Source organism: Lepisosteus oculatus, chromosome 2 (assembly GCF_040954835.1).
Source record: "Lepisosteus oculatus isolate fLepOcu1 chromosome 2, fLepOcu1.hap2, whole genome shotgun sequence".
In the NCBI taxonomy this organism is placed as follows: Eukaryota; Metazoa; Chordata; class Actinopteri; order Semionotiformes; family Lepisosteidae; genus Lepisosteus; species Lepisosteus oculatus.
The window spans coordinates 16,927,781-16,941,944 of record NC_090697.1 but is presented as its reverse complement, the minus strand read 5'-3'; the positions used below and the strand labels follow the sequence as shown (position 1 = coordinate 16,941,944).

Here is a 14,164-nt window from a genome sequence, read left to right as displayed (position 1 = left end):
AAAAAAAACAGCTACAGTATAGAGAAGACAGTTGTTGACATCCTGAAGCATTCCAACACTCTGATATTTCTTGTGTCTGTAGTGTGATGAACTGGTGTTTTAGTATCTTATTAAAAATACTATAGATCATCAACTCTTCCCAGTTGGTGACTGTAAGTGTAGAAAATGCTGCCCGCTGAGAATAATAGAAACACAAGGCATTGTCTTTCTAAATAAAATATATTGGTCTGTGTTGCCACTTGTTACTCAAGGAAGCCCTTCACATTTTTCTGTTTATCAGCAATGGCACTCACAGTTTCATTCAGTGTTGGTTCAAAGGATCTGAATTCATTCCTTCCCAGGAAACATTTTAATAAATAATAAATAAAATTGTTTGAATTATTCTAAATCATATAATGTGTAAGCAACTATTCAAGTGTAAGAAACTATCCTTTGCCATATTTTTCTTTTCTATCCTGAATTAAGCACAGTGGAGTTGTTATGACTGCTGTCCTATGTGCATCCCTCTGCATGCAGTTGCCCTGGAACACCTTCACATTCTCATGAGTGCTCACGGTTTTCCAGGGCCTGCCACTCTGATCAGATCCCCTTTTGATGTTCTGCCCTATAAGTAATTATAGTAGATATAGTATATTTTTAATTATCCAATTCCTGTTTTCTCTATTTAATGCCGAGGCACCGTTTTGGTGGTGCTCCGGCGTTATTCATTTTCATCCCGTTCTTCTTCCTTGGTGCAGAACTTCGTGATACTCCAGTCTGGGAGGCTGAAGCTTCAGTGGTTTTGCCGGGTAGTCCTGTCACCCTGGAATGATGGACCTGTGTGTCCCCCTTTTCCTGGGAATCTGCTCCCCATGGCAGAGTGAGTGACACCCCCTAGAGCTGAGGCTTCCCAATCCTGGTCTGTGGGCTGATTACCTAGGGTCCTGTTCTGCAGAGTTCTTAACAAACTACCCTCGTCCTACAGTCTGTGCTTCTAAAGCCTGCCCGGTTACTCCTGCTTTGTAGTTCCAGTTCCAGTCTACACTGTGGCTCCTGGCCTTTGCCCTGGAATCCTGGGCTCTTTTCCGCTTGCCTCCTCCTCCCCTGCAGTTCTGACTTGACCAGGAGGCAGCTTTCATTGTCCAGGACCCAGGGCTCTCTCCAGGCAGTCATCCTTTCCTCAGCCTAGCAGTCCCCTCCTTCTCCTGTTCTGTAGAAGAGTAGTGCCCTGCACTTTAGTATTTTCTTTGACTGCCCTCATTTCTGCCGCTTTTTTGGCTTCTTTCTGAGTCAGCCTTTTTCTCCTGACCTTTAGGACTCATTTTCCTTTCTCTCACCCCACTGTTCCCGGGCTGTCTGGGTCACCTTTTCCTTTTTCTGTTTTGTTCGATTCCGAACCACCTTCCAGTGCCCCAGCAGAGCCGTCCCCTATCTCTTCTTAGGGAGCCAGGCATCCTGTTCGCCTTCCAATGTCTGGTGAGCACATTAGCCTGAGCTCCCTGAGGATTCCTTTGTTCTTGGGCTCTGACTGGGACCGTTCCCAGCAGCTGTGCTCACCTGAGGCTCCAGGAGCTGAGAGGGGACTAAGGAAGGATTTCTTTGTCATCGTTTCCTAGAAGAAGTCTCCACCGGTTGATCCGTAAGACGCCTATGTATCCGATTCCGTTCAAACCCAGGCGCTTCCGTTGGAATGAAGAACCTGGGAGACTGAGCTGAAAGGCCCAACGTCTGGCCTGGTCTCAGAGGAGATCCCATATTAGGGCATGCACCTTGAATCACCAGCACCAGGGCCCTCTGACTGGATTACTGTGTATGGACTGCCTGCCTCACCGATATTTCTCCTCTAAGAAAAGCCTTTGGGGAGAAACACAACTGTGATGCATGTTGTCTCTTTTTCTGTTCGGCACGTTGGTCTTCCAACTCACCAGTCTGCACCCCTGACTACTCAAGAGGGCTGCCCCCCAGGACTCGAGCTCACCAGTTGATTGGCTCACCACACCTCTTGATTGGCCTCTCTTTCTGTCCCCTGCTCCCGCCTCTAACCCTTCCTCCCTCCCAGCCTTTGTTCTCCCACTACATTACTTTTGCCTACTGCCTTGTCTCTCTCACACCTGTAGAAGGCTCCATGGCTGAAACATTGTGTTTTTTCTCTCTTCTTTTTTTTTCTTTAAATAAATGTTCTCTTGCTTAAATATTCAATGTTTGAATTAGATGATATGATACAAAACACTTTTTTTAATCTCCAAGTAAAATTCAGTAGCAATTTAGTAACATTTTTTTGGAATGTATATTTCAAAAGCTGTACATAATTGTATGTAAATCCAAATTGAAGTGCTCTACAAGCAACATAGAGCTTTCATTCCACAGTGGTTTTCCATATTGGAAGGGACCTACACCAACCTACCTACAGTACACTTCAACCACCACTGCAGTACAGCACCCACCTGGATGACTTGTGGCAGCCACCATGACAGCACTCATGACCATGACAGGAGACCTTTCATTTTAGATGAACCTCTTCTGAACACTGTTCATTCTGGCCACCACTAATATGTCACTGTGCTTTTTGTGGTTGTTTATCCTGATCTTTTTTTTATTTTAAGGTGTATTTTTACAGTACTGTATATGACCATATAAGAACTGAGTTCTGAACTCAGTTTGAAAATGAACTCAGACTACATTTATAATGGAATAAACCTAAATACAATGTTTAGAATTGGTGTGAGGCATTGTAGGGGTAAATTACTAACCAGGTCATTTACAATTTCTCTGCAGGGGAGAAATTGATTTAAAGAAAAGATTAAAGAAAAACAGTTGTAATTCACTGGGAGGCTTTTCTCCTGTTCTTCAGTATTACTAGCAATCCTTTTTTTTCCTAGTAAAGCTTTTCTTTAATGAGGAGAAAAAAACTCCTTCATACTGTAGCTCTCATGCCTTTAATGGTGTGTTCCATCACTTTCACTTATACCTACAGTTCTGCTTTCACCTCTCAGCTGAAAGTATGTCTCATTATTATTCAAATTATTGTGTGCCTAAAATGTCATTTCCATAAATTATTGTAAAGGATTATGCATATTACATTGTATTATACAGCGTTTATGAAAGTTATACCGTAGCAGAGGTTTTTTTTTTGCCTCATTCAAATGAAACATAACCTGTTTTCTCTCCATTTTCCTTTTCATTATAGGTTTATGGTATAAAATTATGTTGCCAAGGTTGGGGGATGAAAGTTAGTTGTTTACTCTTCCCAGGCTTGAATGACCTACTGTATTCTGTAGTCTTGCTTTATTTGAGGAGCTGTGCTTGGACTTTGAAGGCAAGAAAACATGCTGAAAAATACAGATGATCAAAGGAGTGATACCAATAATTAACTCAGGTTAAAAGAATTCACTGTTAAGCCATTAAGGTATCCAAATTAGAACATCAATATTCAATAACAACTGGACCAATCCTAGTGAGGTTATTAAACTAGCTTCTATGGTGACAGGAGAGAACAAGCCTTGAGGCAATACAGCAAGACATAAGCAAGCAGAGGTAGAAAGGGAGAAGGAGAAAAGACAGGAAGGGGAGCATCGCCATCAACATAAGAAGCACACTGGACTGTGAGATAGTTGTTTGCTTTCAAAGTAGACTTGAAACCAGATTCTGTCCAAATGCTGAAAGATTATCAAACTATCAGTTCCAAACTTCCTGCATGATAGAATACACAGTCTAAAAACATCTCCCCTTCTTTAGTTATGCATTGTTAAAAAGGGGGAGGTTTATTCCCATTCAATTGTGAGCATCAATTTAGAGAGGCAGATTTATTTCTGATTGATATCCTTTTATTTAATAGGATGCAGGTTTCCATCTGGGCCTGTTAAGAAATTTAACAGTTCTATATGGATTGTATATGACTGTAGAACAGATATCTGATTAATTGCAGACCTGTAAATATCTACATACAGTATAGTGTAACCATTGTGTTTTACAGTTGTTTTACTTTTTGTTAATATATATTTTTGTTCTTGCATTGTTTGTCCTATATGAGTTTGCCATTGGGACATTTCTTTATCAGCATGCTGTTGTGGAGAAAAACATAATCATGTGCTATACAAAGCTTAGGTTTTCTCTGATTTTGAAGAGAAGGAATTGTTCATCATTATAGCTTGCTTGTATAGCAAGCTGGGGTCAAGACCTTGATCTTTAATATATGACAACTCCTAATTGTACAATTTAATCATTGCCTTTTTTGTAACAATATGGTTCTCCTGCAGGTTGTCTATATTCAATGGCATCATATAATTCACAAACATTTGTTTCACGTTATTTATCCTTGATCTACCAGTTACAGCCCAAGTAAAACTACTTATGGTCAGAATGATACAAAGTAATTAAAGAAACCAGACTTAAGACTAAAAGCACACATATGTGGTTTATTACATTTATTGCAGCGTAGGAACAATACACACAATTTCCCAAAATACTTTTAAACTCAAAATTACATTTTTTAAAGTTTAATCTTACAAAAACTATGAATATTCCATGAATTACACTTGATCTTTTGCATGAATTCTTTAATTAAACATAATTAAACCATAGGAACATAAGAAAGGTTTCAACTAAGAGCTGACCAAGAATTATAAATCTATATTACGCACATATACTTTCCTTGTTTTAATTAACAACCATCAGAAGAACAAGCCTTTACAGTACTATTCCATTTTTTTTGTTTTTTTAGGACCAGTTTCAAACCTTAAATCATGACCTATAAGAAGAGTTTGACTCAAATATAAACAGAAATGTAACTTCCTGAAACGTCTACTACTGTCACAGACCAAAATATTGATTTTTTTGCAAAATGTTATTAAAAGGGCCTTCTCAGATCCTCTCCATCTTAACCATCTCTCTTACTGCTTTAATACATCACACTGACAGAAATATTATACAGATCCAGCCATTCAAAATGTGTGACATATGCTGCGGTAAACCAGTGGACAATTCGCAATGAACTGCAAAGTACTGTTTGTGTTTTTTTAATAGGATGAAATACCTTGTAATACCACCAGGTGGGGATGGGCTTAGCTGAGCTGAGCTAAACGTTTCATGTGCAACATTTGGCCAATCAGGTACTGAAGTATTCCGCCCTAATCTGCAGATAATTTCGCTCGGTATGAGCTTTTACCTCGCATTTTAAATGGCTGCATCTGTACATCATATTAAGTGTTAGATTTAAGTTATTCTCATTTGTTCCTTGTAATAAACCCCCTCTTAACACTGTGTAGCAGGAATAAGAGCTACCATCTCTTTCACAGCTTTGTTTTAACTGGGATTGAGGCCTTCTGGTGTACATCCTTCAGCCATGTAATGAGGATTTTATTGAGCTCAGCTGGCCTGTTAAATAAAACAAACATATGCATCAAGATAAAAATACAATTCTCACAAAAGAGAAGAAATAAAACAATATTTTAAAATAAAGGCTTTTTTCTTGGAAAGGAGGGAAGTGATTCCAGATATACATCTGATCTTTCATCCAAAGTACCTTTTTAGCACATAAAAATAATAGGAGGCAGGTTAAGTGCCAAAATAATGAGGGATGTTCTTTAACAAGACGGTTCAGCATTTCAAAGCTGGGACAATACAGAAAATAATGGATGGATGTGGATGTTTACCTGTTAAGTTTTCTGTATTGTAGGGGCTGTAACATCCTGTTGCTGTTACAGTAAAATTTTTGTTTTTTACGGGACAGGGTTGTTAGCCCTGTGCCCAACCTCCAACATGGAGGCCCTGGCGCCCGACGTGGGACACGGACCCAGAACCCAGAGATTGTGAGTCTCATGCTCTACCAACAGAGCTAGCCGGGCCACAAACACAAAATAAGTTACATGTATATTCTGATCTCACGACTGAACACAAGATGAAGCTTTAAACCAAACAGAGTTTAATATTTAAGCAACTGAGACACTGTCATCCCTGATCAGTTGCAAATGAAATACAGGAAATGAAGAATAAACAAACAATGAGTTAAGTTAATCAAATAATAATTACTTTGTACTAGTTTTTTACAGCAAAAATAAAACAAAAACCACACATTTCTTTTCCACAATCGCTATTCCAAAACATAGTAATAAGGTAGAGCTACAGTATAGGGAGACGAGTATAATACCAACACGCAGCTTGAAAGTTAGCAAAAAATCATCTTAAATTCAAGAAAAACAAAACATGTTATCTCATCCCAACAGCTGACACTTGGAGTTCTCAAGAGAAACATTTTTCAAAGAAAATTAAGTGACCTGGGAATATTGTAAGGGGTTTAGCTGGAGGCCAATACTGCCAGTACTGTTGATAGTGAACACTCATTCTAACCAAACAGGAATTTAATGTTTAACTGTTAGTTCATTAAACACTGCAGTGCAAAAAGCTATGACTTCTTCCCCACATAAAATAAATTACTGCTTGGCGAGCATAAAAAAACATTTAAGACTTCCCAACTTTTAGAAAATCCTGTCAGCATGATAAACCTATCTCTAGAGTACAAATTGGACTGTAAAATAATTGTGAAAGAATTGTCTTGTGTCAGTAGACGTAATAAAGCACGATTCCATTAAAAAAGCGAGAGACAGAAAATAGTGATGAGGGGTGACCAGAGCTTTTCTAAGTCTTAGTATTCAAAGAATCACTTACAGTATATGACTGGTGATGTAAGGGCATCAAGAGCAAAACGGGATAGGCCAACTAGGATATCAGCTCAGATATCTTTTTTCGTACTTTTCAATTCATACTCATGTTAAGAATGGATGGAGCAACCTTTTCTGGTAATTTTGCCAGCACTCACCCTGCAACTCACAACTGGCAATCCACTGAAGCTCAGCAGGTATGAGTCCGATCAGTACCTGATCCGGTCTCCGATCAGGAGACCTCCTGAGAAAAAACTAAGGTTGCTGCTTGAAGAGCTGTTAGTAGGGTCAGCACGGGGTCACCCTGCGTTCTGTGTGGGTCCTTATGCCCCAGTCTAGTATTTGGTACATATATTGTTAAAAGGTGCTTGCTTCAGATGAGATGTAAAACTGAGGTAATTACAAATCCCAGGGCAATTCTGGAAAAGAGAATTTGTCCCTGGTGTCCTGGCCAAATTTCCCATGGCCTTTACCAATCATGGCGTCCTAATAATCCCCGTCTATGAATTGGCTTCATTACTCTGCTCTCCTCCCCACTGATAGCTGATGTGTGCTGAACGTACTGGTGCACTATGGCTGCCGTCGCATCATCCAGGTGGGTGCTGCACATTGGTGGTGGTGGAGGGGATTCCCCATTACCTGTAAAGTGCTTTGAGTGGAGTGCCCAGAAAAGTGCTAGATAAGTGTGAGGAATCATTACTATTATTATTATTTTGTTTCCCTCACCATCTTAGTCTGTGGTAGTTGCACTGCCCCACACAAGCTGCAGTTTTGTTGACAAACATGATTTTTTCAAAAGTGTCAAAGCCTAGTTATTGTGACTTGAGATTAGTGATGTTCACAAAAAGTGATACATATACTGTATGTTCCACCTATATTAATCCCTTAGCTTTCTCTTAAAAAACACATGAAAGAAACTGACAATTATAATCAGACCCTGGTACTGTATATGTTGGGCACGCACTCTTTAAAAGTGCAGCATATACTGTAGCAAACGGCTAATTTTCCGAGAAGCCAATTAACCTACCATTATGTATTTGGACTATGGGAGGAAATCCAAAAAGAACATACAAACTCCATAAAGGACCACACACAAACAAACCCTGGCTTCTTTCAAGAAAGTCTGAATGAAATCTTTGGATCAATTGATTATAAACTGCCAAACAGAATATATAATATATATTTATATTCTTATACCCTCACACCTGAAGAAGACTTCACAGCCGAAACGTGGTGTTTTCGCTCTTCTCTTTTCAGCATGGAATAAACCTATTACTTGTTCCTTTGCATACTATGCATGCTGAAGCAGCTACCCACCTGAACTATTTATATTCTTATATTTGTTATTTTCTTAAAGATGGCGAGATAGTTCCCGACCAGATGCTTAGAAATGTCATTTTTGACTGCATTCAAACTAACATTTCCTTTTGGACCTACCACATGACATCCTTAATATACAGTATTAACCCTTTGGTTGATAGCTTATGGATGTAACACTTGTTTGAGAAGTAAGCTCTACATACAATACACAACCAAATTCATTTAAAGCAATAAGACATGATGACTCCAATATTATGTTGTCTTTCAGTTGCAGTTGTTAATAACATACACCTTACACTTACACAATCTGATAATGCAGAGTCAATTAAGAACATAAAGACAAATTTTCAAAATATGATACGTACGATTACATAAAATACAGAACCGCTTTAGAAAAAGTCTTATATAATAATATTGAATCGTTCCCTTTAAGTTGCCCTACACATTCATAAAAAAGATAAATAATGTACTATACAAACCTATGAACTGAAGCTTAAATTTTAAGCATTGTTGTTATGTTTTCATATCTAGAGTTCTTTTTGCGGGGACTCAATATTCATAAACAACTGATATTAAACAGTAAGTAGCCCAGTTTCATGAAGCACTAAATAAATCCTTCACGCTTGAGTTGTCTCACACACTGAAGTAGTCATGAATCTCTTTACAAATTGCAAGACTGAAGTCATTGAAACCACAAACTAAGCACTGCTATTCTCAAATACAATTATAACCTTTCCAGGAATCGATTTGCAAGCTATTTACTCAGAGACCCTGCTACATCACCGTAATATAATAAAGGTGCAAGTTACCAACCAAAAAAAAAATCATCTGGAAAAGATTTCCTTGCCACTTTTTCTGCTTTTGTTGCATAGATATCTTCCTCCACAATTGTTCTCATACCAAATAAATATACTGTAATAGCATTCAAAGGTGTTCAGCTGTATATGGAGAACTGAAGTAAGATGATTGATGTTCATTTTTTTTTATTCTAGCCCTTGGATTTCTCATAGAACTTTATATGTCTTAACAGCTATTTTCTTTAAAAATCAGATAACAGGGTGAAACAATAATAAAAGCCCAATGTACATTTTAACAGGAAAGGCTCTAGAATTGAAGACAGTACAGTATGTCTTCCCTTAAACAGTAAAGTAGTTCAAGGTTGGTATGTATTGAACATACTAACTTTTTTGAGATGTTTGTAAATTTATTCATCACTCAAAAAATTCTTAGCTTCTAGTGGTTTTGTTTTTTAAAATGATATCTAATGCTTAAGTCTGCTGCCGCAAAAAAGAATGAAGGGTGAACTAAACAGAGTGGAATCATTTTAAGGTTGACTTTAAGCGCTTGGCAATCCTTTCAACAGTGGGGAAATACAATTACACAATTATGTTAGGTCCAGGTAATTCAATTTGGGACATTGCAAACTAGGTTAAGAAAAATGAAACCAAAGAAAATTGAAATACAGTACCAAAAAAAAAACAACTTAAGAAACGTTACAGGTAATATGGAACTAATCATAAAATGTCAATAATATGGCAACCCACTATATGATAGGGGGCAGAGTTTATAATGGAAAAAAACAAATAAACAAATAAAAAAGCAATAATCTCAAAGTCCTGATTTTCACTCCAAAAGTATGTATGCTGCTACCACCAAAAGGAAAAAATACAGAAAACAGTTTACAGGTTTACTATTAACTTCGAGCAATTTTATGTCGTTATCACTTTCAAAATAATCAGTTGCGAAATCCATTGTCCTGTGGAATATATTAAAACATAAATTGTCTAATGCTGCTATAGCCAGCACTAAATGAACTCAGGTTTTGATTTATCACAAGTCTTGTTTTAACCCCCACTGGTTTACATACTTTGATTTCCTTGAATGCCATACCTTTCCACTGATGTTGTGACGTTAAATTATAGATGTAGAAAGGCAATAAAGCCTTCAGTTTTTTTCAAAGTTTTTTAGTTCTACTGAGAGGCATTGTTTGGGCCAAAAAGCATATATTTAAAGAGTCAACAGTAAAAACAAATAGTAACAGAAATACTGCAGTGGTAGACTATAAAAAAATTAGAGATCACCTTGCACAAATCATCGTCTGTAGCTTGCCAAAATCTCTAGTTCAGTTGTGAAACCCTCTACAGTTCATCATGTAAAACACTAAAAGGTTAAGGTTCCACTGAAAGTAAAACAAACCCCTCTGAAGAAAAGGAACTTTTGGAATAGATGAAGTGCAAGACGTGCTGAGATTGAGGCAGCTATTAAGGCCGACCTGAAGCAAAGACCTTTTGTGATGGAGGCAGTCAAGCCTAAGCCTGACTAAAGTGGCACCTAGTATACGAGACACAAAGTGTGAGGGAAAAACCAGAGACACAGAGTTCTGCCATGTGTGGTAGAATCAAAAGAATGTGTGACATGGCCACTACTGTTGACAAGTGGTTCCCTTTCTACAGTCCGCACTAAAAAAAGCATCTCAAAGGTAAATATGCTGTCTTCTGAACTAGGAAGTCTTACTCCTGGAAAAAAAAAACTGCTTTTAGAATGGCCTTTAATTTTATTCAGAACTTTATATTTCTGATATGATACATAATATTTGCAGCAGGGCACCGGAACCGTATACCCCTATTAGCAGGACAGTAAAAGGTTTTGTATCTAAATTTTCAATCACATTAACTTTTAACATTCAACACGTCATACCCCTGCTGTACTGGATACTTCTAAGTGAGGATGTAGACTTGGCTGGCATTTTGAGCTTTCAGTTTCCGTCACATCTGAGCAGTTGGTTTTGACGATCATCAGACAATCTTAATTTGTCACCCACCACTAGGCAACACTTTCAGAGTGAACACATCACTGAACGATTCATCTTGTGTGCAGTTTAGGCATTCTTATAGATTGTGAAACTTGGCTGTCACACTGAATGTGCTTATTTGTTCTTTGAACAATGCCGTACACTCCTAGTATTTTGCAAGATGCAAGTAGCTGGCTTTAATTGTGTGTGCATTCCTAAGCAGCTGCTTCTTTGAAATTTTGATCTACAAATTGAATAAAACTATCTCTGAACGATCCTCCCATTAGTTAGTTCAGACAAGCGATCTGTAAAATGTTGTCTCAGTCTCTAGGGAGCCTATTACAGAAGAAACACATTCAAAGTTTTCCTGTTAACTTATGTTCATTGTGTGAGTTGTAAAGCATTTTAAAGACTCCCAATTTCTGACCTGGTTGTGGTACTCTTGTTACATGTATAGGGGAAGAACTTGAAACTAATAACCAATTTAAAGTTGTATTTAGCTGAACAAGTAAAAAAATAGACAGAGCATTTGGAAAAAGGCGCCTTATTAATCCTGTGCAGGAAGGAAAGATATTTTCACAGAATAAATCCAGAATCTGAACACAACTAATAAATAGAAACAGCTTAACACCCTCTTGCAAAGGGAAAAGGGTAATAGTATGAATCTAGAGGGGTTTCTTTGTTTCTCCTTGAGTGATATGACTGCTACAGCCACTTCTTCTAATTTCATAGCTGAGAAGCAGTATAGAGCATGAACGAAAATGAGAGAAAAGCTTTGCAAAGAACAGGGACAAATGAGCCGTGCACAGTGTTTGATTTTGTATGTCTCCCCTCTACAACAAAGGACATGTGCTATACAGTATATGCAACTATGGATTAAGTCAAAGTCTATTGTAATAGTTAAACAGCTTTATTATTGATATTTGATTCAGGCTTGAAATTTGACCCTCATGTGCAACATATTGTCAAAACATAATTCTTTCACCTCAGAAATATCACTACACTATGTCCTATGTCGCCGCTAACTGTTGCTGAAAAGCTGATCAACACATTTGTCTTCTCCCACATTGACTACTGTAATGCTCTACTCACTGGGTTTTCTAAATCCACATTGAACAAACTACAGTATGTCCAAAATTCAGCAACCAGAATCCTGACAAGGTCTAGTGCAAGTAATTACTGTACATTACTCATATTCTTGATTTTTTTTTGTTGTCATTCTGTAAAGCACTTTGAGAAGCCACCTTTAAAGGTGCTATATAAAATAAAGTTTATTATTATTAATTTAACCAAATTTGAGTGCTTATGCATTATCTTGCTTAAACAGCCTTAAAAAGACTGTTTTATTTCTACAATTAAAAGGTGTACTTATAGTACAGCAAATTATTGTGTTTAAGTTGATTTACTGTACTATAGGCTTTATTTGCTGTAGCATATTTTATGTAATGTATTAAAATACAATTTTATTTGTATTTTTAAGCCACCTACTATTTGCTACAAAATAGTCAAGTCTGTAGTATGTCCATCATGCTATTTTTAGGTTATAACCTTAGACAGATTTACTGTATTTGAGATTAATATGAATTCATGTGACTAAGCCGGTTTCTGAAGGGGCCAAAAATGCCCATGACATGACAGCACCTCCACTATGCTTCCGCATTTGCTCAGAAAAACAAAGAGCCAGCAGTGTTTTGGAACAATGTTTTACAAACAGATGAGACCAAGAAAAGCCATGATCAAAGTGACAGAAAGGTTAGAGTTTAAAGAAAGGAAGGAACTGCAATTGCATCAAAGAACAACCACTTAACTGTGAAATACAGTTGAGGGAATGTCATGCCATGTATATGCATGCATTAGAAACTCTGGTTATTTATCATTTATCATTTTAGCCATGACCCTCATTAATAACTTGTTTCATAGCTAAAGTCAATTTAAAATTGCATGCACATGTAAAATCTCCTCATAATCTGATTTTTACATTAAGGAGAAGTTGACTGTATTCCATAATGGCTTCACATGCAAGGCCTCATACAATGGCTATACAAGCAAAGAACAATTACAAAGAAATTAACAAACACAAATATATATATATAGAAATTTAAGAAGGTTTCAGCTGAAACATTTTATGTTTCTGAATAACTAATGGGTATGTTCATAGGAAAGAAAGAATAGTTTGACCTTTTAAATATGTACTTTGTTAGGCATTCATATCTTGGTTTAAATCTATTTTTTCTCTGTTCATTGTTGCATCTGATCAAATTTCAAAGCTTACCTAATGCATTTACTCCTATTAACTGACAGTCCTCAGTGCTGTTAATTGTCAGATTATCAATGAAACCCCCACCCTTCACCTTCTTGCACTTAATCTGATGAGTTTGGGCTATGCTGTTAGCCCAGATAATTGTCTTATTAGAAAATGTCCATCATTTAAACCCAGCCTTAACCCCGGGCAACACAATTTCTATTTCTGCAGCCTAGGACATGCTCAAGGATATCCTGATTGCTATTGACAGAGGTTCTCAGGGATTGCTCCCATGTGAGAAATAGCTGCACTCAGGAGTCTTTTCCAGGACAAACAGTTACTGTATACTAGGACACAAGGGAATGGAATACATTCGATTTCTACAGAAAAGTTTTCAGCTATCCCACTTTTTATTTTGCAGATTCCTTCTTGAAACTGTTCTGCATTCATCACTTTTTGGACCTACAATATATGACTCTCATCTTCTGATTATCACTTTTTTCAAAGTGAATATTAATTAAACAATCTGCAATGCATTCTTCTCATAATCTGCTGCGTCAGATTCCAAGACCCTATCGATCAGCATGCAGACAGAAGGAGATGAAGACCAAGTAGTCAGAAATCTTTATGGTTGTAAAGGTCATGCCCCTTACCTCCCCTGGGGAGTTAGCAGGAGAGAGGTTCAACAACAGATTAGTTTCGAACATACTACAGGTTACTATAAAGAGATTAACAATGGCAGACTCCTATATCTCACCGGGGTCTCAGTGCTGCATACTGTAGTTATGCCATTATACTTTTACAACTAGCACCAAACTTGCTTTCACACACAGGAGAGAAAATATATAATATAAACATGTCGGCATAAATTAAATTGACACCAACTTTTAGAAATTAAGCCCACCGTTTGATGTAAATTAAGAGTGGTTCAATCATTCTATATTTTGGGGTGTTTGATAAACGCAATAAAAATCCTGACTTTATATCAAATGAAAACTGTCCCAAATGAGACTGCAAAATAATGAGAAGGTAAAAATTTAAAATACATTTATTTAAAAAAAATCTTAAATCCAAACTAGCACATAAACACATAACCTTCTTACAAATGAATTACAATCACTGAAAATCCAGGCCTTCTAGTCCAAAGCTTAGCCACACTTTTCTCCTTTACAAATA

General features: G+C 37.3%; 1 protein-coding gene across 1 annotated transcript in view; it reads right to left on the bottom strand.

The window, feature by feature from the left end:
- Window positions 1-4,388: 4,388 nt before the first annotated feature.
- The window catches only part of ephx2 (epoxide hydrolase 2, cytoplasmic), a 97,121-nt gene continuing 87,345 nt past the window's right edge, over window positions 4,389-14,164 (bottom strand). The window contains exon 19 of the mRNA XM_069197634.1: window positions 4,389-5,352. Within this exon, the coding sequence (XP_069053735.1) occupies window positions 5,268-5,352 (85 nt within the window). The 3' untranslated portion in view covers window positions 4,389-5,267. The remainder of the gene's footprint in view (window positions 5,353-14,164) is intronic.